This window comes from Asterias amurensis, chromosome 2 (assembly GCF_032118995.1).
Source record: "Asterias amurensis chromosome 2, ASM3211899v1".
Classification (NCBI taxonomy): Eukaryota; Metazoa; Echinodermata; class Asteroidea; order Forcipulatida; family Asteriidae; genus Asterias; species Asterias amurensis.
This window is the reverse complement of record NC_092649.1, coordinates 9,063,101-9,090,832: the sequence shown is the minus strand read 5'-3', so window position 1 is coordinate 9,090,832 and position 27,732 is coordinate 9,063,101. Positions and strand designations below refer to the sequence as shown.

General features: G+C 36.6%; 1 protein-coding gene across 1 annotated transcript in view; it reads left to right on the top strand.

Annotated features, from left to right (window-relative positions):
• The window catches only part of LOC139949848 (uncharacterized), a 68,426-nt gene that overhangs the window by 22,749 nt on the left and 17,945 nt on the right, over positions 1-27,732 (top strand). The window contains exons 2-8 of the mRNA XM_071948400.1: positions 4,589-4,804; positions 6,079-6,251; positions 8,906-9,112; positions 10,744-10,881; positions 20,969-21,106; positions 24,246-24,365; positions 25,757-25,882. Coding sequence (XP_071804501.1) covers positions 4,589-4,804; positions 6,079-6,251; positions 8,906-9,112; positions 10,744-10,881; positions 20,969-21,106; positions 24,246-24,365; positions 25,757-25,882 — 1,118 coding nt within the window. The remainder of the gene's footprint in view (positions 1-4,588; positions 4,805-6,078; positions 6,252-8,905; positions 9,113-10,743; positions 10,882-20,968; positions 21,107-24,245; positions 24,366-25,756; positions 25,883-27,732) is intronic.

Below are 27,732 nucleotides of genomic sequence, written 5' to 3'. Positions count from 1 at the left end.
CAGCTATTGAGAATGGTTTAAGCCTATCTGTTGTTTGTTTTAGACTCTCTAGCCTGCTGTCATTAAAGCAAGATCCTATCCCCAGGTGTGCAAAGTTGGATGGTTTAACTGGTTTCTTGAGAGGGAGGGGAGGGGTGTTGATGGAGGGGAGGGTGTAGATATAGTGGGGGTGTGATGAGGCGCTATGTTTCAGACATTGAGAATGGTTTAATGTCATAAGACGTTTGGTGTTTGTTTTGGGGATCTATGGCTTGCTTTTACAGTACAGGATGGCCCAATCTCACAGATGTACAAACTTTGATGGTTTGACTGTGTGTCCATTGGCTGGGTGGGGAATGGTTGTTGATGGAGTGGGTAGAAGCGATACTTTGGACCGGCATTGACAATGGTTTCATGTTGAGGTGTTATTTGTTTTAGGCTCTATGGTATGCTATCAAGAGAGTGTGATCTGTTGCTCAATCTCCCAGGTGTACACAATACAAATTGTGAGGGTTTGGCTGTGTTCATGTGGGAGCTGAAGGGCTGCTGGTGGGGGTGGTGGAGGGGGGTAGACAAGGGCATTTCCTTTAGGCGCATGGAAGCCAATTTGCCAACTGCTATTTCCTGTCAAGGTGTATCGGAACCAGTTTGCCAACTGACATTTCCTGTCATGGTGTTTGGGGACCAGTTTGCTATTCAACCAAGTAAAGCTTGACCCTACATGTATATATGGTTCAACTTTTTAAGGCAGCTATTTGCTAAACTTTCCTTTTGCAAATTTGTGTTCTTTTTAAAAGGACAAAAGACTGAATTTTGGTTTGGATTCTCTTGTTCTACTTGATCGGACTGCTTATTGTTTGTCATTACTGAGGTTTAAAATACCAACTGAGAAAAATCATCTGTGGTTGGGGTGTCAATTCCTATGGCAATCTCCTTTTATTTGGTGCAACTTCATGTGAATTGTGGACAGAGTTCAAAGGTTACAAAATAGTGCAGCTCGGTTAATATGTTCCACACCCTTGAGAGAACATATCACCCCATCACTTAGGGAACTTCATTGGCTACCAATTAGAGAACAAATCCATTTTAAGGTATACTCTTCTCGTTTTTAAATGCTTTAACAAAACCACACCTCATTATATTACCACTTTACTGTCACATATTACACTCCTCCACGATTTCTTCGATCCACACTTGACATCACTCGCTTGAATATTCCCCGAGCAAACAAAGTTCTAGGTCGGAAGGCTTTCAGTGTGGCTGGGCCCATGATTTGGAACAATCTCCCAACTGCCATTAGGGAATTTAATACTCTATCTGCTTTTTGTAAAGTCCTTAAGACACACCTTTTCCAAGTTAATTTCTTTCTAGTGCGGTTTGATCTTGATGGAATAACGCCTTATAAACTTTAATTGTTATGTTATGTTATGTTCCTACTGGTCCCCTGGTATCTAAACCACTGAGTCCTCATGAAAGTGGTGACAAAATAACATTACTTAAGTCTTTTTTGTCTTTTGAAACTGGTGTAAAGTAAATTTTGCTTGATGTGCTCATTCAGAGTGAAGTTTTAAACATGACATAAATTTCAAAGTAACAAAAAATCACTCAAAGGTTTCAGACACAGTGGCGTTTTACAACATATCAAGATGAGTATGTGTTTTTCCATTGTATAAAGGACTCTATCTGTTCGAAAATGAGGTCATTGCAAAACTAAATCTTGATCTTGGAGTTCCTCTTTAAGTATCAAAGTTTGCTAAGCACAAGCAGTTGGGGAACTGTTGGGGGATAAAGGTTACAAACATCATAATTGATATCGAAGTTGGCTACGCACTCTTATAATTTCAAAAGGAAGTACGTCATTCCACGCTCCAAGTAAGACCCTGGATCCAGTCACCCCCTTCCTGAAAACTTTCTTCAGAGACATAACTTTCAGGTGCCAGGTTTCTGGAATTTCACAGTGCTTTAGTGGAAACAGCAAATATCAATTAGGGTTTGACCAGTTGAACTTTCGTCTTGATGTGAGTATAGTACACACTTCAGATTTTTTGTGGGGGATGGGGAGTGGGGATAGCAGGACTAGTTCCTGCTTAGCTGCAAAGGAGAAATAATGCTTAGTGTGTCTTACTGGTCAGCCATGCACAGTGACAAACAATATGTACATTGCTGTATGTATAATGCTCAAGCTTAGCAAGATTTTCTTTGCTTTGCGATTTTAAGAAAACTTGTAGGCACAACAAATTTGCTTAGTGCAGAAACATCTTGCAGAAATAGCAGGTTTTTAATGGTGTTCTGCCATTTTGTGGTTAAAAAGGACAACATTTCATAAGGATGTTTGCAAGCCTTATGAAATTTGTCCCTAGTAAACTTTACTTAAAATTATGTTTTCTTAAGACAATAAGCAAGCAGCAAAAGATCGACTGTAATAAGAACCGCAGACTTTCAAAGAAATTCTAGTCCCTCTATGACATTGTAATGATATTTTCTTACACTGAATTGAGTTTGAAAGTGGGAGACAACTGTGATGAAACGTTTATAAATGAAAAAGTCAGTTGTGGAACCTTTCCTAACATGAGGTACAGGTAATAACAGTGACCTCTACTCAACCTTTCATAGGACGACTGCCATAAATGCCCCGTTTACTGCAGTGAGTGCCAACTAAAGGTTACTTGTCAAAAATGCACTTCTGTTTTGTCAAAACATTTCAATATTCCATTAGTTCCTCTTCCCCCGTTTGAGGCGAAAAACTCATCAGTCTTTATTAAAGTTGTCATTTACGAGATGATGTGTCAGCAAATATTATCGGGTTCACTGTTTGCACTCTAAGGTTTGCCTATGTTGCACTCTTTACCCAAAAGTAAACAGTTTACCACCAAAACCTTAGCCTTCCACAGCATCAATTTGAAGCAATTTCTCTACCTAAGGCAAAGTCAAGATGCCAGCTGTAGAGGTCAGTCTAGAGCCCTGGATCCTGTAGAGTAGACACTCTCCTGTAATAAAGCCTCTATTCTGATTACTTACCCCTCCCTTGTGTCACCCCTCTGACGGTGTTGTTTTGTTGTATTAGACACAGAGTTAAAGGCAGGCAATGGATTCAAACGGAAGTCAAGTAATGTAGAGTTTGACATTGATTGTATCAAGACAGTATATGAATATCTTTGCATACCTGTCTGCAATCACTTGTAACAGATGAAACACTCATACATCCCTGCTCCTGAAGAGGCCCCAGCCCCCCCCCCCCCAAACGCCAAATTAAACCCACCATTTGTTGAAGGAAAACATCTTTGAAAGTAATGGGCCAGTGAAATTATGACTGAAAACCAGAGCAATCAAGGTTGAAGATGCGAAAGAGTTCCGGCCGGCAGGAAACATTTGTGTGCCTTCAACTTGTTTGCTCCCAGCATGGATCATTCTGCTTGCGGCAAATTGATGTTCTGCTTCAAACATTGCAGACCTGGAACTACCCAGAGGCATGTTGCTTCGGTTGCCCTTGATCATACACCTCAGTGCCCCTTCAAAGACATTCCTCAGACTTCCAATGGCCTTTCCAACAGAAATGCCCTTTGCTAAAAAAATGAAAATGGCCTTGCCCCTTCAAGATGAAGTACCCTGCATTACAGAAAGATAAACCAACGCTAAACCTTCCCTTTAAAGTTGTATTTTGAGATTTGTCAGATGAGAGCTGAGTGAGACAGACCAATAATAAGTACATTCCTGCGGTTTGTGTCTTGGTGGGATTGGAGTCCGATGTCTTGTGGTGAAGCAGATACATTGGTATTTTTTTGCTTTTCAAAAATGTCCCTGGGTTAGATGTCTCTCATAGGTGTCAGGATTGGTAGAGCTGGCAAGAATAGTCACAGGCAGACTTCATGTTTTGTGTGATCAACCATATACTATGAAATAACAAACCGGGGAACATTTGGGCTTAATTTGCTGTGTGAGCCTGGAGAAAGTAGTGAAACACCATGCACATTTTTTTTGCAGCATCATATCTGTTCTTATTTTACCTTTTTACAAAAAAAACCCACTGAAATCAGCTGTTGTGTTTTGTACATTTTCAGATACAGTTTTCTTGAACATAAATTCATTTCAGAGGGGCCCTTGTCACAGGAAAACTAGCAGAACTCTGTTTTTGATGAAAAGTTTAATAGTAATGTTTGTAATTAACTGTCATTATTCCCATCGAAAATACTAATAACCTCAACCCTAGAGTGCTTTCTCCGACCCCCCCCCCCTTTATCCTTCAGTATTAGGGATAGATTATAACTTCCTGCTCCATCACGCTCATGGGAAACCAAAGTTATTTCAAGTCGTGTATGTGATCCGAGCCATTGACGTCAAGATGGTAAACTACCCATGGTGTTCTAGATACTGATTGGTAAATTCCCTGAAGGCTTCAGGTTGCTTTAAACCCCCCTCCCCCCTCTCCGGCAGAGGAATATTCCCCCCTCAAATGCATCATCTATCACCTGTTTCATTCAGTAGCCTCGACGAGATCATACAACATACTTTGCTCCTCGAGTCTCGTTCCAAGAATTCAGGTGTATAGTAAGAATATGGCAGGGATAACTCTTCACAGGTTCTCATTGATCGTGTATGTTCTCTCTTTCAGAGCCATCAGCGTGGTGTGTACGCGGCGGACCGTCGATGCCGCATCACTCCGTTGCGGGAGTCACATGTTTGCGGGGGCTGGGATAATCACCTCCCCTAACTATCCTGGACAGTATCCTACCGATGCTATGTGTGCCTGGCTGATATCCTCGGAGGAAGGAAATCACGTTTCGTTGACGTTCAGTTCCTTCGAGGTGGAAGAGTCGTCAGGCTGCTAGTAAGTGTAACATTTATAAATCTTCTACTCTTCTATAAAAGTAGGTAGAGTATGCATATATACCACCCCAGAACTAAAGTGCATGTTAAAAGTGCTCTTTTCTTGTGTAATTGTTTTGTACACACATATTAAAGTCTATGCATAGAGGCATTTTCAGTATCTAGTGTGACAATTTATAAGTTTAAGTTGCAACACTCAGCGTTAAGTCAGCTATCGTTGCGAGCAATTTTATTTTTTCGGGCAAACTCATTTTTTAATGCACAACTTAAGGTTTTGCCAAAGTACTACACAGGAGTTTATGGCATATACCAAGTACTATATTTTATTAGTAGTAAATGGCATAACAAGAGCACTGATAGTGGAAACAGAAACGACAGTTTTAATTGGCCAGAAGTGTCTCACCGAGAAACAATTGTGCTATTTTATTTCATCTCATTATAATATCAAAATTATTAATCCCACTAAGTTTTTAACAACAAAGACTTAAATAGATGTAAACATTCAACCCAGGGGATAAAGAATAACTTTTGGGGTTGGTTTAAACCCATGGTTTAAACTATGGACAGGCATTCTTTTACTCAATGCTTTTCCTGAGTCATGCAAAAAAAAAACATCCAGGCAAGCTTGAACAAGGGAATGTAAGCGCCAAGCTGGCCACAACCAATCTCTCTCATACAAACATTGGTTTAAAGGCAGTGGACTATATTGGTAATTACTCAAAATAATTATTAGCATAAAACTTCACTTGGTAACGAGTAATGGGGAGAGGTTGATAGTATAAAACATTGTGAGAAACGGCTCCCTCTGAAGTGACGTAGTTTTTGAGAAAGAAGTAATTTTCCACGGATTTGATTTCGAGACCTCAAGTTGAGAATTTGAGGTCTCGAAATCAAACATCTAAACGCACACAACTTCGTGTGACAAGGGTGTTTTTTCTTTCATTATTATCTCGCAACTTTGATAACCAATTGAGTTCAAATTTCCACAGTTTTTTTTTTTATGCATATGATGAGATACACCAAGTGAGAAGACTGGTCTTTGTCAATTACCAATAGTGTCCACTGTCTTTAATGTCTATGATTATGAGTTGCAGGAATGTGCTTCAGTAAATAGATGACAATATTTATTCTATTCATTGTGAAATCAGCGGTAAGCTTTGTAGGATTCGAACCCACAACCTTGTGACTGCAATTTAGTCCTGCACTTGGTTGGTAGCAATGACTTAAGTCATACCTCCACTAATCCAATCATCATTCTCTGTCTTTCTTTTCAAGTTACGATTACGTTCAGGTGTTTGATGGAGCTGATGATACGGCCACTCTGATTGGACGATTCTGCGGTGATGAAACTCCACGCACCATTACATCCACAGGTTCCAAACTCTTCATTAAGTTCATCAGTGATTCCTCCATTGCTAGACTTGGATTCCACGCAAACTTCAGCACAGGTGAAAGTCTTTTAATGATCAACCACTTTTAGCTATTGTTATTATTATTTTTTGTATTTTTTTCACACATTTATTTTATTGCTGCCCTACATGTACATTTACACATTTTACAAAGTTTGTTAATTATACTCAAATTATGAGTAGTTTACAGTAATACAAAGTAACTTAGGATATGAAAAAAAAAAAGTTCACAATGATTAAGACAGTTATATATACATTATTAGGAAGCTTTAAGTAGGATAACAATTAGGTTAAGGTGAAGCAGAGGCTTTTGTGCCTTAACCTATTGACACAGACAAACAACAGAAAAGACTGTACAGAAGACAGAAAAAACACGACAGACTAGACAAACAGAATACACGACAGAGGCTAATATATGATGGTGAGTATGTTAACAATATACTTCAAACCTACGAATAAGCATCTTTATAGGTATTCCTAGTCAATTTCAGCAGAAATCCATTTATTTCAACACCTGGCTCATTCAATTTGAAAAATGAATGCTCAGTTGATTCAGCATTCAACAGTCAAACAAAGTAGTTCAGTTTCACCAGTTTAGCATTCAATGTAAAAATAAGATCATTCAATTTCATTAGGCAGCAAGACTCATTCAATTTCATAAAAGCCAGCAGTTAGAGCCGATCAACCATTCAATTTCTTTAGAAATTCAAATTAAGAAAGGTCGAAGTGCAGTCTTTACTGCCTATAAATAAAATAGAATTACTGTAACTAATCTGAATGAGAAAAACTAATTAACAATTAACTTACACACAATTTGTAATTGATATCCGGCAGTTCACACAAATTCTTTTGAAAACAATGAAAGTGCCAAGTTTCATGAATATCATCGACACAAATTTACCTCCAAGATCTGCCTTCTCTGATAATTAAGACACCGGCATCCGACCAAACCTATCATGTAATCAATCGTTCATTTTGGCACATCATGATTTGCAATCATGCACATTGGTGGTGAAAAAAAACTTCGGAAAAGGCTTACAAATTAATACAAGTTAATTCATTTCTGTAAGGTTAGAATTTGAGCTACATGCAATTTATAAATAATAGTGGGCAGATTATTTAAGTTCGTTTGAAAACAATGAAATTGCCAAGTTTCATTAACACCATTGAACAAAAAAATTACCTCCAAGATCTGCCTTCTTGAAATAAACAAGACACTTTCCTCGAACAAGCCTATCCGACCAAACCTGTCATGTAATCAATCGTTCATTTTGGCACATCATGATTTGCAATCACGCACATTGGTGGTAAAAAGAAAAATCCGAAAAGGCTTACAAATTATTACAAGTTAATTCATTTCTGTAAGGTTAGAATTTGAGCTACATGCAAATTTATAATTAATAGTGGGCAGATTATTTAAGTTCGTTTGAAAACAATGAAATTGCCAAGTTTCATTAACACCATTGAACAAAATAATTACCTCCAAGATCTGCCTTCTTGAAATAAACAAGACACTTTCCTCGAACAAGCCTATCCGACCAAACCTGTCATGTAATCAATCGTTCATTTTGGCACATCATGATTTGCAATCACGCACATTGGTGGTAAAAAGAAAAATCCGAAAAGGCTTACAAATTATTACAAGTTAATTCATTTCTGTAAGGTTAGAATTTGAGCTACATGCAAATTTATAATTAATAGTGGGCAGATTATTTAAGTTCGTTTGAAAACAATGAAATTGCCAAGTTTCATTAACACCATTGAACAAAATAATTACCTCCAAGATCTGCCTTCTTGAAATAAACAAGACACTTTCCTCGAACAAGCCTATCCGACCAAACCTGTCATGTAATCAATCGTTCATTTTGGCACATCATGATTTGCAATCACGCACATTGGTGGTGAAAAAAAACTTCCGAAAAGGCTTACAAAATTAATACAAGTTAATTCATTTCTGGAAGGTTAGAATTTGAGGTATGCAATTTACAGCCGCAGTTGGCTTGTGGCCAATGGTAGAGTGGATATTTCCCATATGTATCTTAACCATACAAGGACAGATGACGATATCTGGAGGAAAGCTGGCACAACAATCGCTGTTGGTCACTAAGGAAAGTAATATGTTTGAGTAATTTTATGAGTTGTTTTGCAGATGTAGTAGGCTGAGAAATTGTACAAAGAATTTGTGTCCAAAACTTTAAGATCTGGACACATGTCAAAAAACATTTAGAGGTTCACATCAAGTTTATCTTGAGAATATGTTGGTTGTCAGTATTAAGATGCAAATATTGGATGATATTTGAGTACAATTCAGCAGAATCTGAAGTTAAATCTTGACCATTTTATTTCACTTGGTGAAGTGATTAGGATCTGATATATTGAATGAAAAAATGGCATCCTGTTTTTGGTTTATAGACCTCAGAAAATGTTTATAATGTTATAATGTTTAATCATTTCATGATTCATTTCAACAATAAATTACACAAAATTGCAATATTTTTCAACAGTATGGTATTAAATTAATAAAGACATAGCTGAAGATTTTAAAGATTGGTTGGCTGAAGCACGTTTGGCGCTCATGGCCATGGGGGTGTTGTCGCTTATAAGCTTCTGTGGACCCGAATAACGCGTAGATATGGTCTGATAAATTACCTACAAGTTATTTTGAGTTGTTCCCCTGCATTTCTTTTCAACAGGTTGTTCCAGAAACTTTGACGAACCGTCAGGACAACTGACTTCCCCAAACTACCCTGGGTATTACCCGAGCAATCAAAACTGCATCTACAAGATCACTGTTGCCAACAACAAGTTGATACGACTGCAGTTTCTCGTCTTTGGAATTGAAGGAACTCCATTTTACTGTAGCTATGACAGCTTGGAAATATTTGATGGACCAGTGACAAGTAAGTATCAAGTAGGGATGCTCCCCACTTTTTATTTTTAATTTTTTATGCAAGTCGCCAAACGCACTTCAAGGTGTGGGCTACAATTATTTTATTCCAGACGCCGTTGCCACCTACTCCTAGGGCTAAAACAGGGTTACCCCTTTTACAGTAGGCTTGGGTATCATCAGTCTGAAGCCTGGTCAGTAGAGCAGAAAGCACTTTCTCCCCAACTTTACATAGCAAGTGTCACAACCGGGATTTGAACCCACACTCTGCTGATCAAACACTGGAGCTTGAATCCGGTGCTCTTAACCACTCGGCCATGACACGCCCAATAATAATAACCATCCTACCTATTTTTGACTTACTAGAACATCTCAGTCCTTAATTAGTCCAGTCAAGTTTTTTTTTACAACTTGTAATTGCATATCATAAAAAGCAGCTGAGTATTTTATATTTTGAGGTGGTCAGATCAGGTAGATGGGTTGGTGGAGTGGTCGCATAGTGGAATTTTAATTTCCTTACCTTCCACTTTTAGGAGATTGCCGCCGATTTCACAAAACTCTTCCTAACTTAAGACTAATCTTATGACTGTAGCATGCAGACCTTAAGATTAATCCTAAGTTAGGAAGAGTTGCTCGTCCTAGCTCGAGATAAGTCGAGTCCTAACTCTTTGTGAAATTGACAGCTGGGGCACTATGTGGATTTGGGTTTTCGGTCCCTACTTGATTGTCTGAGTTTTCCCTGGATAATTCTCTTGATAACTGGGGGTTTCCTCCCAGATTTAAAATAAACTCTCCGTCTTCTCTCCGTTGGTTTATTGGCTATAATAGTGTTTAAGTTTGCTTTACTGAGAATCCTTGGCTGCATGAGAAATATTTTAAAAATAAATAGTGTAAAAAATATACAAAATGGTTTATAAAATAATACTATTTTGATTATGCTATGGACATTCATGTAAAGATAATTTGAGTAAATTTCACATTGTCAGCAAATCATTCGTTCAGCTTGAACTTTTGTTGAACTGTTGTGAATGTTAACTGGTGCCACAAGTTTGACATCACACATGGGGTATTTGTGACTCTTGTATGCACTAGCATTTCACCCCTGACTCTTTAGGTGGTCTGGCCAGGAGTTGTACAAAAATCTATGAAGTTCCATTTTACAGTAACTCAAAACCAAAAAGTTTAGATTCTCGCTAGAACCATGGGATGAATCGCGTGGAATAAATCGCGTGAGATAAATCGCGTGGGTTTGTTCTAGTTAAGGAACTCTTCGTGACTGATTTATCAGGCGCGGATCTAGAAATTTTACGAGTACAAAAACACACCCCAAAATAATTTTAAATACGAAGAAAAGGTAACTGGAGGGTTCCAACATTTATGGTTATAATGCAAGCTGACAATAGTACTTTGTCATGTCTGTAGCAGGATTAGGGCTTTTTTTCGCAAGTTGAAAAATAGATAGTAACAAAAGAATTCAAAAACAAAAAGTTGTCAAGACTAGGACGGGCTCCTGACCCTACTTGGATATAGTTTTTGGGCCCTTTCAAAATACTTTGGTGGGGTTGGCACAGAATGCCATTAGCTAGAAAATCATTTAGTAAACAACCTGTGTCAATAATCAATGGTGTGTTTTAATCATCACAGATTCTAAGCTGATTGGACGATACTGCGGTAATGATCTCCCCGATCCTGTCATGACAACGAGTAACGTGATGCTGCTGAGATTCCTTAGCGACGAGTCCGTCAGTTTCCCTGGATTTCTCTTGGAGTATGAAGAAATTAGTAAGTGACATTGCAGAGGTGACATTCTAACCATGGCATGCATGATATGACCTACTCCCAAAACTTTGTCCGGGTGGGAGGGGCTGAAAAGTGCTTAGACACTGGACACGCTTGGCAGTATTCTCACTTGGTGTATCCCAACATGTGCAAAAAATAAAAAATCTGTAAAAACTTGGGGCTCAATTGGTCATTGAAGTTGCAAAAAAATAATGAAAGAAAAAACAACCATGTTGCAAAAATTTGTATGCCTTCAGATTTCTAAGAAAGGCTTCATGCCTGAAGTCTTTCTCAGATTCAAATATTTTAGTGAGAAATTAACTCTGTATCAAAAAGTACGTCACTTCAGAGGGAGTCACTTCTCACAACATTCTATCCTATCAACAGCCCTCCGTTGCTTGTTACCAAGTAGGTTTATGTGAATATCTATTTTGAGTAGTTTCCAATCATGTTCAGTGCCTTTTATCATATTTATTCGGGCGTTTAAACTTCCTAAACTATACAATAAAATACTTTTTAAAAACTTATGTTAAAACAATAGTGGGATTGTCAATGGGCAAACTACAGCCAATCAGTTCCAAGCAACATCCAGGGGAAAAAAAACATTTCAATTTTCTTGGGAATAGTGAGACTTTGTCTTGTGCTACTACATCTCGTTTTTTACGCACAGAAGTTATGGTTGCCTCCCAAGTTGCCTGACAAAAGTTGTCCTTGTATGTTCTTATTCTATCAAAGTACAAATTCTATATAAAGTTTCTTCAGGATTTGGTGAGAGGCAGAGTGCATACTTTGCCAAAATCAAGTGGCTTTTTGAAATTCAGTCAAGAAGTGTGACATTGAAACAAATTTACAAAACTCAAGACTTTCTTCTTTTGTTGTTGTAATTAATCCTATCCCTGTTCTTAGGCAATTCTTATATTATTTTCATCACTGCTATTACATTTTAACTTCCAAATATTATTTTCCCTGTCAAAACTTAAGTGAGTTTTTATGCATATGTGGTCATAAAATTTGTTTTTGTAATTATTTGTGATTTTGTTTATTCTATTCGCTGACATTGCATGGCTCTGCATGCCAGATTGGACTTTAAAAGGCAATTATGTTTTCTCCGTAGGCCGTTTTGTGAGAGTTCATTCACTTTATAATTGTTACCAACAATTTGAACTAGACCGGCCTGCAATTGCCGAGGCCTATAATTATAAAAAATGCCTGCAACTGCCTAGGCGAATAAATAAATATAAATTACTTACAACTTTAACCAATGAGCAGCTTCTACCCTGTAAGGGGCAAACACCAACAAGCCAGTTTCAAACCTGCTACATTGGCTAAAGGAAATAGCAGTGAAGAAAACGGTCTTTGTTAAAGATAAGAGAACCTTCTCTGACGAGAGCTGACAGTGTAGTGGACAAGCTTTTACTTTGCGCCCCTCGTCGATCAGTGGTTTTCTAAAGAAGAAGGAAACAAAAAACGTGCATCTTAATTCTGCACACCAAGAAGGCTTTATTTATTCTTAAAAGGAATTCACACAAGCTACAGCAGGCATTGCTGTTTCTATGGGATTATGTGTGTGTTCACACTCTTTACACTCCCCTGCCCCCAAAAGGAGAGACCCTTAAACAAATTGGCCTTATACACCTTCATCTCCCCCCCCCCTATCCTTTAAAAGCTTATTTTCGTACTGCCAGATAAATTTGACAATGAAAGAGATGACTTTTGATTCTGATGAAGAAGTATGAGACTGTGTTTGTTGTATTTTCTCATTACTCTCACAACATGTGTCTTGGTTTTGGATTGTTGGTAACCAGCCACCCAGGCATTTAGTTGTGTGTTAACCGGTATGTCGCAACTTGTGCTGCTAAAGAGGGCACAATCATACAAACAAGTAGTTGTTCTGACCCATATGTTGGTTTCGATTCAAGGTTTCAAAATTATTTATAATTTCTGGTGTAGATTTTGCAGTGGAGTCTGCAGTGTTTTTGTTGATGAGTTGATTTTCAGCATGTAGCATGGTCATGCACTTAAGTGATGGGTTTGAAAATTATTTTGTTGGCTGCGCAAATATTATTCATTGGCAGCTTGTTATTCATCACAGTCATTACAAGAATAAACAACCAAATAAAACACCAAACAATTGGTGTTTTTCTTAAGTTCTTTATAATTTGTGTTCATTCAGGTACCTTTTCATCTTCCCTATTTGCTTCTTTGAGTTTATGGCATTTCTGAAACTTAAAACTTAGTGCTTAATAAAAAATAAAAAAAAATTAAAATTATACAGTACATAGATAAGATCAAATATTTGAGACAGAGCCTAACTTATAAAATTTCTGAACCATAGACTTGATGCAAACAACGAGGAGTCTCCTTCACAAAAAGAAAATTAAAAATAGCACCCATCAATTAAATTTTAAGTCATTTAAAGGTGGTACTTCCTGGTTGTGTAACAAGAGTGGCAATGTGTGAAGACATCATACTGAAGTTAAATCCCTCTTTAGGACGATCCATCAATTAAGACGGACTCTGTCAATATGGGGGGATGAGTCAGAGCGACTGACATCCCTGATAATAACTTGGTTTTATTTAGTCTAGGAAGTCAAGATTGTCTGGCTACTCTCTTGTTTACTGGGAAGTATTGCTTTTAATGTTCTGCTAAGCAAAAATACAGGACACCAGTCAAAGATGGCACACATGACATTGTATTTTTGCAGGTAACCTAATTCTGATAAGCAGTTCTATAAAATTGGGCCCTGATAATTGTACAAAAAAACAGTTGATTGTATCTGAGCCCTCATTGATAACATAGTTCATACCAAGTTCTGTTAAAAATTACGTTTGAAGACCTCTAAAGTAACATTGCCTATTTTGATTGCATCAATCAACCTAAGCATTTATGTGAGCATCCTCAAACTCCATAACAATCTTGAAATGTTGCATACAAAGCATATTTCCTGTAGTTATTTTCAGTAAATTTTAAATATTTTAATTGAAGGTTATGTATGACCGAGACAGAGGTTTGCCACTAATAAACTTATTCACGGTGCAAACTGGCCAGACATTTAGAAGGAGAAAAAAACATTCTGATTTAAAGGAAAGAAATACTATCCATTGGAGTATTAAGCTTTTAAATTACGATGAAACATATAAAGTATATCTAAGGTTGTAGTGAACTTCATCTTAGCTAAGATAGGCTAAAGACAATAAGTATTTTTTCAATATAGTCTAGTATAGGACATACTCCAACAATAAAGCAACACTAAAGTGCCTCACTTAATTTCAAATTCTTGTGAGGGTTTATAAACTGCGCTATCCCTCGCTATGTTTCCATAGAAACTTTAGGTAGCCATAGAGATAGGAGGAGAAGTGGGGACTCTTCTTCGTCGTCAGAGGAGGAGGAGGATGATGATGATGGGGAGGAGGAGGAGGATGATGATGATGATGATGATCGTAGAAAGATGGATTATGACTCCTACTCCCTGTGTACGTTGTGTCTTATCTTCATCCGACGGATGCATGCTGTCTTGTTTTCGCTTTGTTTGTATGTGGGGTTTTTAGGGGTGGTTGTGTGTAAAATTACCAAGCCTAAAATCAATCAATCAGCTCTTTTGATGAATATGGTTTGGATAATTTTTTACTTGATAATTTGAATCAGAGAAACAGTTCATACATGAATGGCTTCTCAGATATTGGGGTTGGTGTCCTCTGTCGATGGATGCGATGCCCTTGTAAAAATACAACAACAGTTTTGTTTTTTTAAGTAGACACAGCATTCAGCTTTTAAGCAACCTTTCACATAATTGTATGACTTTTAATGCACCTCTAAAAATCAGCATTGACCCTACCTTAAATGAGAAAGCAGCTATGTATGTAGGACCAAATGTTGTAACTCTGATGAGTAGAAAACATTGCCTGGATCATTTGCTAAGAAAAAAATAAGTCGGGAACCAGTTTGTAAACTTTTTATAATACTAGGTATTTTACAGATACATGTTTCTCCTCAGCAACACATTTCTGTTTTACTTTTATAATTAATTAAATTTGGCCAAGAATTTTAGTTGAGCACTCTGAGGATGTTGAATAATGTAGCAAGAAGGTTCCACATTCTACTTGTAATATTGTTCCCACAGATTTGTTTTTCTTCTTAATTCTTTGTATTAAAGCAGCAGGATCACTCAAGATTCCATTCTAATAACCCAATTTCCTCCCCGTCAAACCAATTCTAACGTCACATCAAATCAAGCAGAGAGGTGCAACGGTAGCACAATCAAGTTGTTGACAGTTTCTCTTTTTTTTGCAGTAGAGGGTCCTCAGCGTGAAATCTTATTTTGGAGTTGCTTTAAAGAGCAGTTATGTCTATTTTATTATTCTTGGTGGTTGAAGAAGCAGCCGTAGATTTCACCAAACTCTTCCTTACTTAGGATTAATCTTAGGACTTAGGACGTGGTCAGTTCCTTATCAAAATACGTAGGACGCATTGAACCATCCTATGTTAGGGCGAGTTAATTGTCCTAAGTCGAGTTAGGATTAATCATAGCGTTTCATGAAATCAGCTGCTGGTGTGTACAATTATGATGCATTAGGTTATACTGCAAGGCTACTGTGACTTCTCTGTTTTGTCCCCTTCCTGTTTTGCTGTTTGCCCAGTGGCCTTACTAGTCTGCAAACTTTTAGATGAACCTGTAAATATTTCACCTTAAAAAAAAAAGACGTTTCAAGAAAAAAAAAATCATTTCGTTTTCCGAAAAGAAATTATTTTTTAAAAATAAATTGTGACTTTTTCTGAATACATTTGAGGAGGAAACTTTATTTCACTTTTTGCTTTTTAAACCAATAAGTTTGTTTTATTGAATTTGGCAATTTCTAACAGAGGTCAAGACCACTTAACAGAGATTTCCAGTATTTTACCGGACATTCATCGCCAGTAGCAGGTTAATCTATCCCAGCAGCTTGCATTTTATTTTGAAATTCATGTATACATTTTAAAATTATTGTAAATGCATTCTTCTTGAGCATTCTAGCTCAAAGATGTGTGCACTAATCTGGAACTATGGTCTCCACATGTGAACAAAAATGAATAATAAAAGCATGGTGTCGAAATTGTTTTCTTCCAAAAATTTTACGTGTTAGGCCTAATGACACAGGCTGTCAAAATGGGAAAAGGGAATGCTTAAAGGTTTACAGACATTGTTCCCGGACAGCACTGTGGTGCCTCCCCTACTGAGCCTATTAACGTGATCCAAGTCTGTTTCTTCTCAGTTCAGATTAGGACTCTGTTTTTCACCACCTCTCCTTTAAAAGTTGACTATTCTTTCCATTGTACTTGCTCCCTAGTCTGCAAGACCCTATAGTGCAATCTATTTGCACTGAATCCTGTCTAATTCCAATGATTTAAAGGGAAGAAATAACCACCCATTGTAAAACCTTTTTTGTCAAGTAATGTTTTGCCTTTTTTGTTTTGTTTCTACCCTTCATAATGTATTGTAAAAAAATATCCTCACTTTAGCCTGAAATAGTAATTTTATTGCCTTTTTAATGTTGGTTTTGACTGCTGTATTTCAAAAGATTTTTACAATACACATCATATACCATCCAAAGCTATAAAAAAAAAGTAAACATTCATAAAGCTAACCTTGTTCTAAAGTGACAGTAAAAGTACCAAATCACATTGGTTTTCTTCTGGTAGAGAATCTTTTCTTGTTTGAGAACTAAACAAATGGTTTTTTAAAAATATTTTCAATCAGCACAGGTTAAATGCAAGTTTTCCCTTAAATTCATGAGAAATATAAGTAGTATTTTTAAAACAAATTGTCATCATACAACTTTTTACTTCATCAAATAATAAAAAAATATCAGCTTGTAACTTTATAATAGCTGTTTTTCCCTATATTTTACAATTCAGTGTTATGGTTTCGTTTCTTATCAAAGAAATTGACAGCCTGACACTCATCAAGTGCAATATCTTTCAGTCCCTTTAAGAAGTACAACCTACAAATGTGTTTCACTCGTCTCAACACTCGTCTCAGAAGTTAAACTTTAATCCGAAACCCGCAGGGATCCTTCGAGGTCTCTTTTACGTCATGAAAGTACCAAACAGAATGAACCATACTGTGATAACGAACTGTCCAAAGCACTCCTGCCTTTGCTTAACAAGGTACTAGAGTTATGTTGTTGTGTTTGTTGGTTCACTGCTGAACGGAGCATGAAGAGTGGAATTCGGGTTTGCAATCAGTCAAAACAAAACTTCTCGTCCGAAAACTAATGTGTTTTGAAACTGGACTGAGTCTATTGGTAAATTGGTTGTTTGTTGTTATTTTGTCTGCATTTTGTTGGTTTTTGTCGGGCAGTTTTATTAATAGCAATGTAGCTGTCAATTCAATTTGTATTTGAATTCACTGGATGTCAACCGCAGATTGACATTTGACCTCAAATCTTTACAAAAATTTGAAATTGTTTTTACAGTAATCTCCCCAGTGTGCCACAATGTTTTAATGTGAAAATCTGAAAGCTGTAAAAATAAATGCTGGTCATATATAAACAGAATCTATGATTCTGAGGTATTTTTTGAGGGTCTTGCAAACTTCTCCACATTTTCGAGGTAATGTAATTTTTGCCCAGTCTTTTGATTCCAAATTATGCACATAGAACTTATGAGTGATATGTGTTTTCTACATGTATTTTCTACATGTTTTGGTTGATTAATATTTTGGGGTGGCGTGGCCGAGTGGTCAAGTGCACTGGACTCCGACTCTGGTGTTTCAGCAGTGTGGGTTCCAGTCCTGGTCTTGACAATGATGTCTGTGAGCAAGACAATTTTAAAAGCATTATTGCTTTGTCCTTTGAATGGGACGTAAAGACGTATGTCCAGTGTGCAATGAAATGAGTCTAAAAGAATTTTGATAGATTATTAGTGCGAGGTGAAGGTGTCTGCCAGGCAGTGGCTGCTGAATGAGCTACAGAACCTTGTAAACCATTAGAAGGTATTTATAAATTGGTCACTTAATTCAAAAATAGGCCTAACCTCTGCTTTATATCCTGTTGAAAAAATAAGTGATTTGATCTTTCCATATTATGATATGTGTCTGTTATTCCATTAAGAAGGCTAATTTTTTATGGCAAGCGCATCACAAAAAGGGGCCATAATCTTGTCAAGTTTTTATCCAACCCCTTCCCTCAGACTAAAAACAGGAGGTGCACAGAGCTTTATTTTCATCCTTCTTTGGGTTTAAACCATAACCACATACTGACAAATGGGTGTGCATACCCAGATGTTTCCGTGAAATCTTGGGCGTAGGTTCTTAAGTTAAAGTATGAGTCTGCCATCAAGTCACTTTACGCATGTTACATCATTGATTTGTGTGTGGTTACTATCCTGTCTGCTGATGGGTTATTTCTGTCTTCGGCTCATACTGCAATCTTTCTAGCCTCATCACAATAAAGGGATAGCAGAATTCGGGACTCTAGGTGGCAGCAAACTTTACACGAGCAACAAGAAAATGTATTATTCTTCAAAATGTATACATGCTCAGAACCACATAAACAATTGAAAATTTCTGCTGCGTCCTTGCCTCTCCAAAACTTCTTTTGATTGGGGATGAGAACAGTAATTTCAATCCACCTTGTCAGAAAAGTATTTTAGACTTACTGTGGAAATTGCAGTGTATGTTTAGCTCGTATGAGCAGTATATAGTTGTAGGTCACTAGGTAATATAAATTTACATTGTCGGAATACAGTCTTGTATTAAGATTTCAGGTCACTCGTTTGGGAGGAGTGGTTTGGCTCTGAAAAGAGCTGTTGTGGTATTGACGATTTCAAACAGTATGCTCTGCTCATCTTCAGAAAAAAACTGAATTAACTAATGCGCAAGAATAGTTAGTATACTGAGAAGTATAAGATCATTAGTGCATTTTGTATGGATTTCTTCAAATTGCTTTTGTATATTTTGGAGCTCCTGGTAAATGTAGTTTGATGATCAAAGCATTTGTTTGTCATTTTCTAAGTAAAACGTTTATTTATTTATTTATTTTTTTTGGTTTAATGACCTTTTGATCATAATGAGTATGAAATTGCAAGGAGCTGATGAATTACAGAAATATTGTAGAATTATGAACAGCGTTGTGTAACTGACTACTTGATGAAGGTACATATTTTTGCAACAGAGGATGCAATATCAATTCTCACATGGGTGACACACACTCTCCTGTTGTTTTTGTGGTACATTTTTACTACATTTTTTGCAAGGTAAGACTTTGACCATGCACGGCTTGCAGTATGAATCTTGCTTGTTCTTGGTTTGTGGTTTAGCTGACGTCAATTCATACAATGTTATTTGCGCAATCACTGTCTGAAGAATGATGTTGATGGTCTGACGAGGGTTGTTTGTGGTTTCGTTGTGGAAATGTCTTTTATGTGCTTTTGTTGGTTCTGGAAAGGGCCCGTGGTGTAAAAACTCGGACAGGAAAGTCTGTGGTAGCACAATTGAAAAGTATGATTTTAGCTGTTGTTGAGGAAAAGAAACGCTGTATAATTTGCCAACTCATTGTCTGCAAATTTTTTTAATTTTTTTTTTTTTTTTTGGGGGGGCATCTTTGAAGGTTTTTGTGGTATCACTATGGAAACATCTCTGATGAATTTTTGTTGTTCTGACATGAATTAGTCATCCAGGGAAGTCTGTGGTAGCACAATGCAAATGTAGGATTCTAGCTGTTGTTCAGTTAACAAAAAAACAGCGGTTTTCCGAGCACAAAGTGTGATTTGTAAAATCATTGTTTGCAAAATTGTGTTTATGGTCTAAGGTTTTTGGGGTATCAATATGGAAACTTCTCCAATGAATTTGTGTTGTTCTGACATGAATTAGTCATCCAGGGAAGTCTGTGGTTGCACAATGGAAATGCATGATTCTAGCTGTTGTTGAAGAAAAGAAACAGTGGTTTATGAACGCAAAGTGTAATTTTGCACATTCATTTTCTGCAAAATGATGTTTATGGTCTAAGAGGGTTTTTTGTGGTATTGCTATGGAGATATCTCAAATGAATTTCTGTTGTCCTGAATGGGCTTAGTCATCCTGAGAAGTCTTGTGGTAGCGCAATGGAAATGAAGGATTTTCGCTGTTGTTGAAGAAAAGAAACAGTTGCTCATGAGCACAAAGTGTAATTTGCACAATCATATGCAAAATGATGTTTATAGTATAACAATGTTTCAGGAGTTTTTTGGTCTCTCGTTATCGTTATAGGACATTTTCTAGCAAGCCTTGCGTGTGTAACGCAAACAAAATGACATGCTTTCTGATCCTGATGTTTGATACTCTCAAGACTTTCACAATACAACAGTTTGAATAACAGATCAAACCAAATTGTTGTGTCACCTTGTCATTGCTAAACAAACATTACATAGATCTTTATCAATTTGTAACCAACCTTCAGCAAAGCAGTTACATTTTGAAAAATAACATTTCTAAGTCTTTTTCTGTACTCTCTGTTTTGTTAGTTTTTCATTCTTGTCAGATTTCTAAACTGTAAATGTCCTTTTTTTTTGTGGGTGAGGTAAATGCCACCGTCATCATACAAACAAGGACAAATTTATATGAACTCTTTCTAAAAATGTGTCAAGAGAGGATGTGGTGTGTTGTATTACAACGAAACAATTACCAGGGAACATGGCCAATATTGAATGACGTACATGTACAATCAGAAGGTTACACCCTAACCCTGAATCTTTGACAGGGGAAGTGGTCAAAAAGCGAAGAATTGATGCCAACAATTGTTGCTTTTTTTAAGATCACCTGTTCTTCTAAATATAAATGCATGTCAGTGGGGCACGTGGGAGGAATATTTGGTTGGAGTTGTGAATTTGATGTTATAGAAAGCATGTTGGTTGGCATACTGGCATAGTTATGAGAAAGGTAATTATTAAAAGCTAATTATTGCCTGAAATCTAACAAAACTTGAGACATCAATCTAAACTCTCACAACAAAACTGTTTCTTAATCCTTCCAAAAAACACTAACATCTACTTTTAAAGATTTGTTTTTCTTTTTTCTTCCATAAATACCAAACACTTCTGTTTTTATTTGTATTGGATTCATTACTTCTTCATCAGACCCAGATAATGCACCAAGCAACCCGTGCCAGGTCGACAATGGCGGATGCGATCAACTGTGTGAGATAAGAAATGGCAAGCCAACATGCCGATGTCGAACAGGCTTCAAAATGAGCAAGAACAAACTGAACTGCATAGGTAAAGAAAATTTTGCTTAACAACTTTGTGCTTAAATAGATGTTTAATATTCATTTTGGTCTTACCCCTATACCGATGTGTGTTAGCACTGTATACTCGGTACTTCCACATTTATGAACAAATAAATTTATAAACTTCTTTATTAAAAAGTTAGTGTACTGAGAATCGGTTCTAACACACATCAGTGTTTATTGGTAAAACCAAAATGAAATTTGTGCTCAATGCAGGACACCAGTCAAAGATGGTGCATGTGGCATTTTATTTTGGCTGGTAACCTTATTCTGGTAAGCATAACTTTTGTTATGCTTAGTTTCATTTGGGATGTGCTTACTGCTTAAGCAGCTCTATTAGATTGGGCCTAGGAATAGACTGATTCCGTTTAGCCCTGCCAACCACAACTACTTATCAAAGTTGCCCACATAGAGTAAAGGCAATTCATCCTAGACTTTGTCAAACTTTTTGGTGGGCATTTTGGGTCACTGAATGAAGGGACAATAATGGATTGGTCTATTGTGTTTTTGTTGATCTGCAATTTATTTACAATGTACATTTAAAGGTTGTATGTACTTTTTGTAAGACTAAAAACACAATGTCAACAGATTTACACCTAACTCACACAGTTTGAATATAACGATAGTAGAAAGCTTCCCTGAAAATATTATGTGCTGAGGTGCTGTAGTTTTTGGAAAATGAGTAAAAGAATGTCATGAAAATAATTTTCGTCTCAGTGAGACGAAAATTATTTTAAGCATTTACAAACGTGTTTTCATGACATCGTTTTACTCATTTCTCTAAAACTACAGCACCTCAGTAAGTAATATTTAAAGGGAAGCTTTCTACTATCATTATCTTCAAACCCTGTAAGTTTAATGTAAATCTATGGACATTTTGAAAAATTACCCAAATCCTTTAAGAGAAACATCAATTCCTACCTTCACTTTTGGAGGACTGAACAAAGTCTACCAATGAGATCAACCACCCTGGTTGAACAAAAAGCAACAAGTAACAGGTCTTTTAAAAAAAGTACAACGATTTTTTTCAGTCGTAGAGAGGCACAGCTGTTTCCTTGGTCATAGTATGAATGTTTAATTTGTTGTGGCTCATATTGTAATTGTTTTTTCCGGTAGTTTTTCTTAATCATTTATTTTATTCCAGGGACAGATTGATTCTTTTAAGAAGTGCTTTTATTAGGAAAAAACACATGAATGTTCCAAGGTTTTGATAGGGTCTTGTATTACACTTTTGATATGTTAATGATGTTCAACAATTAGCCCCCTCCCCACCCAAATTTTTGTTTGTTTAAATGTCCACCCACCCCTCCTGTTAGCTAAATAACACTCTGTGATTAAAAGATAGTTTTTCTTTCTAGAACAGTGCATGATCCCTGGAATTTGCCTGTAGAGAAAAAAAGTAAACAGCATAGCGGATATGCATACATTCCCTTCTTTTTACTTTTCACTTTTTCATGATAGGCCTACTTATTTCTATCCCTTTTTAAATTTATTGTCAGTCCTTTCATATCAACAGAAGAAAATAACCAGTTTGGATGTTTTCTATCAAACTAGTTTTTTATGGTGGTATTCACTCCCTTGGAAGTCTCTTTTAAGGAGTAAAAATGCGACTACAAGCAACTTAGGAACATAAGTTTACAGTCATTCAACATACATGCCTCTGGCACAGGCTTTTAGTTAATCATCAGGGGTGTAGTAAATTGAAGGTGTTTATCGGTTTCCTGCCACTTTAAAATGTGTTGGGGAAATTGGTGAATTATGCCCATGAGTTTTCCTTAAAGGGCTACACAGCATTGGTAAAAGTGAAAATGTGTATGTTTACAGACTAACAACATGCGTGGTAATCTCGGTTCCAAGACATTACCATCTGCGTTTGTTTCACATGCACTTTTGCACTTTTACGAAATATTCCATCAGCAGAGGGCGCGTTTACAAGATGATAGCCCATAATGACGATACTGCCAAAAGAATCAAACAGAAGTCTTATGGAATCAATAGCCATTAGAGATGCTACAATCAAATTCAAATCAAATACAAGTCCGAAGGAATTGATATCCAATACATTGTAGAATCGCGTTGACATTGAGGGCGGGCTTGTAAATTAAGTTTCGTGGGGAGGAAAAACAAGCTCTTAATGCCTACATTTGTTGTACAAACATGTCAGAGGTGAAAACTTCCATTAAAATATGTTTGTTTGAAATGCAATTGTTTTTGAGAAATGAGTAAAACTATTAGTTATGAACTCGTGCAAGTCCAAAACTCAATGTTTGAAAACAGTGGGAACATAAATAGTTTGTCAGATTCCTGGGACACACAATGACACTTATAGTTTTAATTCTCAAGTTATAAAAAAGGGGTCAGACTAAGATGGCTTCACCATAATAAAGGTCTGTTGGGCTATCTTTGATTGTTCAATCTTGATTGATTCAAACAGAGGTTTTTTTTGTTTTTCTAATACTTCTTCCTGGGCTGTACCTTTATCTTTAATAATGTTCAGACGTTCGGCAATTCTCAGCATACCATCCACTATTTGTCAGCTTCCTGACCCAAATGTAAAGGTTACGGCTAAATGTTACAGACGCCAGAGGGCGATCAAACGCAACATTTACATTTGACGAGGAAGTGTCTGACCACGCCCTGTTGAAATGGACTTCCATCTTGAACCCGAGAGCCCTTTTATTAGATCCAAGAAGCATGTGGGTGTTTTATTAAAGATGAATGCTTCAATGCTTGTGATAACAGTGTTCTTTCCACACGGCGCTGTTTTGTTTGTATGAGACATTTTTTTGTGGAAATAATTTCTGCCTTACTTCATGTCTATTTTAATGATAAATACGTAAGGAAAAACCTAAATTCTAAATTCACCCCCAAATATTTGAAATATTTGAAAAATTATTTATGCGGCCAGAGATGCGGTTGGTATCTGCTGTCACTTCACTTAACTGAACCTTTCACATTTGACTTTGATTGTATCTTACTTTATAATTTTGCCTATAAATAAGCATTACAACGACAAAAACCAATCTATGACCCTACCTTTAAACAAATCTATACATACAAAGTTGCTCTAACATCAGAAAATTAGTGTATTTTATAAACTTATTTTTTGTCACTTTTTCTGAAAACAGACAGAGACGAGTGTAGTGCTGAGGATCGCTGTGCACAGATCTGTGTGAATCTAGAGGGCAGTTACCGGTGCGATTGTCAGAGAGGTTACCGTCTTGCGCCTAATGCTTGGGCTTGCATCGGTAAGAATGCGTCCTTTTCTGTAAGATGGTTGGTACTTGGTCAGAAGGTACTTCCCATAATGCAAGTTAGATTTGAATGGTACCTGGTACAATCATCATCAAGAGTTGGCTGCACAGCAGGCGGACACAAGCTTTTCCCATTCTAACCTGTCTTGTGCTATAGTCTCCGAACAACACCATGTTTTGTCAAAAGTAAATTCTCAATTTGAATTCCTCTGACTAAGTCTTGTGTTGCTACGTCACATCACAGGGTTTGGGCAAGCTTTTGTATTGCATCTCTAGATCACCAAAGATCTGGTAAGAATGCATCCTTTTTTTACCTGTACGATGGTTGGTACTTGGTCAGTTAAACTCCTCCAGCGATATTTCAGAGTACAAAATAGTTTAATGGTTTCGCTGTGTTTTTTTGCCTTTCTTAGATGTTTGGGTGTTTTTTGAGTTCAGTGTCCCTTGAAGAATTGAGGATATATTAAAGTTCATTAATTTTTTGGATAGTTACCAACTGCATATGCAAGGGAAAGTGAAGCAAAGCCAAGATCTAAAAGACATTCTTTCCTTTTTGGAGGTAACTGACCGGGACATTGGCAAAAGGCCATACTAAGAGTTATATAAAAACATCAAATCTTTCCGTGCCAAGAAGTTGAGGTTAAAATGTCATGAGGCCAATCCTTAGTTGTAATTTTTAAGCAGGAAAATTTATACTTTAAAGATTTGGTTCTCAAATCTTTAAAGTGGCATAGGAAATTTGAGGCAGAGTATAGACCAATATCATGGTGCAGCCATCTTGAATTTCTCCCATTTATATCAATGTTACCAAACCGAGGCTGGTAGAACAAAATAGTCAGGGGTTTTTTATTGCAAATTGATAAGCATTCATTATTGTTATTGGATACAAGGAACATGACCAAGATGGCGCATAAAGGTAAAGGTCTATAGACTATCAGGATCCAACTTGATGCTTTATAAAATAATGTGGTATGTGGTAGGAAACATGGTACTCAATGTTTACATCAAATACACTCTTAGTTAGAAAGAGCGTGTTTATTTGCTTTGGGGTTTGGGGATGTTTTCCCATCAAACTTGATGTGTAGAATTTTTTGAATGATTTTCTCAGTTGAGCAATTTTTCAGCAATTTTTCCCTTTCTTTGTTTAACAAAGAAGTGTCATAGAAAACTGGAATGCTGTCAAAAATTCCCTCTTAATGCAATGACAAAGTTGCACAGCTATTTTTTATAGCTAGATTTTTAGGCGGTGGTCAAAAGTTAGAACCTTTTGGACCAAATGATATTAGCAAGAAAACAGCTCCTTTAAAAACCTAAAAATCTTAATAGTGAATATTTAATTTGATCTGTAGTGGTTAATAATGTAAGAATTTTCTTTTTGTTCTCAGATATTGACGAGTGCCAGTCTGGTAATGGTGGTTGCCAGGAAGTATGTCGTAATATCATCGGCTCTTATACTTGTGAATGCTCTACACCTGGATCTGAACTCCTTCTGGATGGACATACCTGTGGAAGTAAGTCAAGAGATTTTTTTTATTTTATTTTATTTATTTTTATTTTTATTTTATTATTATTATTATTATTATTATTTTTTTTTTTTTTTTGGGGGGGGGGGGGGGGGGGGTGGAGAAAAATAAAGAGAAAAATTTGTGGGTTGTCAGGCCTAGCAGTTCATTAATTCAGTGACAACTATTTCAATGTTGTTATTCATTACAATAATACATATAATTTGTTGAAATTACCCAAGTATACAGTAGCATGATACAGTACACATATGAAATATATTTTGTGCACAGTGATTCACTAGTAATCAGCAAATTTTTAGGTGTAAGGTTTAAGCAGAATGCTTTTGTACAACCTGTGAGAAGAGCACAGTTTCAAGCTCTAGTGTTTCTGATCAGCAGAGTGTGGGTTCTAGTCCAGGTTCAACTTGTGTCCTTAAGCAAGACACTTAACTATGGTTGCTTTGTAAAGTTTGGGAGGTAGTGCTTTCTGCTCTACCAGCCAGGGGCCAATTTCATACAGCTGCTTAAGCAAAAAATTTGCTTAAGCACAAAAATAGCTCGCTTATTTTACACATGTTACTGGCCAAAATTTCATGCCATATACATTGTTTATGACTAGTATTTAGCTGTTGTTTACTTAGCATAACAATTGAGTGGAGTCTTGGCCGGTAATCTGATTTTACTAAGCAATGAATTTTTGCTTAAGCAAAATTTTGTGCTTAAGCAGCTCTATGAAATTGGGCCCTGGCCTCTGTTGGTTGATACCCAGTTTAAATCCAAGTACAGATGGCAACAGCCCCTGGAAAAATAGTTGATATGTAGCCCACACCTTGAAGTGTCCTTCTCATCAACTTGTCACAACATCTTTTGAATAAAAAAAACTAGAAAAAGCCTTTCCTTGTAACTTTAAAAAGGATTAAAGGAGTAATTACTAAGCAAAACTTAACGAACATGAAAAAAATATTTGGTAAGAAGCACTGCGGCTGTTCATAATGTATACCATTTTGAGAAACGCTTCCCCTATAAAGAATGTGGTTTTAGATAAAAGGATTAAGAAAAATGTCAATCTTAGAAACATTTCATGCATGAAATGTTTCTTAGATTGTGTTTTCCATTTAAAGACTATTCTTAAGGTTTTCAGCAATATCTAAATAATGCTATCACTTTTTGAAATTGTACTTTCACAGGTTAGTTTGTTTTGTTCACTGGCAAAAGTATACCTCAGGTTTTTGGAATCTTCAAATCGTTTTAATCCTATATAAATGTATAGAAACTTTAAATATTTTCAAGTATACTTTTAAGTATCTACATACTTTTAAGTATCTACATTTAAGTATCTACATTAAAGCCATTGGACACTTTCGGTAAACAGTATTGTCCAAAGGCCCACACTTCGTGTATCACAACTGATATAAAAAATAACAAACCTGTGAAAATTTAGGCTCAATCGGTCAACGGAGTCAGGAGAAAATAATGGGGAAAACCCGCCCTTGTTTCCGCACGTTTCGCCGTGTCATGACATGTGTTTAAAATAAATCCGTAATTCTCGACAACAAGAATTAATAATTGTTTTAATGTTTTCTCAAAAAGTAAAGCATTTCATGGAATAATATTTCAAGAGAAGTCTTTCACCATTACCTTCTGTAAACCCTGTAAGTTATTTTTAAATCTGTGAACTTTTTTTTTTTTTTCTGTGCCGAAAGTGTATAATGCTGGCTTTAAATAAAGGCTTAGAGACATTGGACACTATTGGTAATTGTCAAAGACCAGTCTTCTCACTTGGTGTATCTCAACATATGCATAAAATAACAAACCTGTGAAAATTTGAGCTCAATTGGTCGTTGAAGTCGCGAGATAAT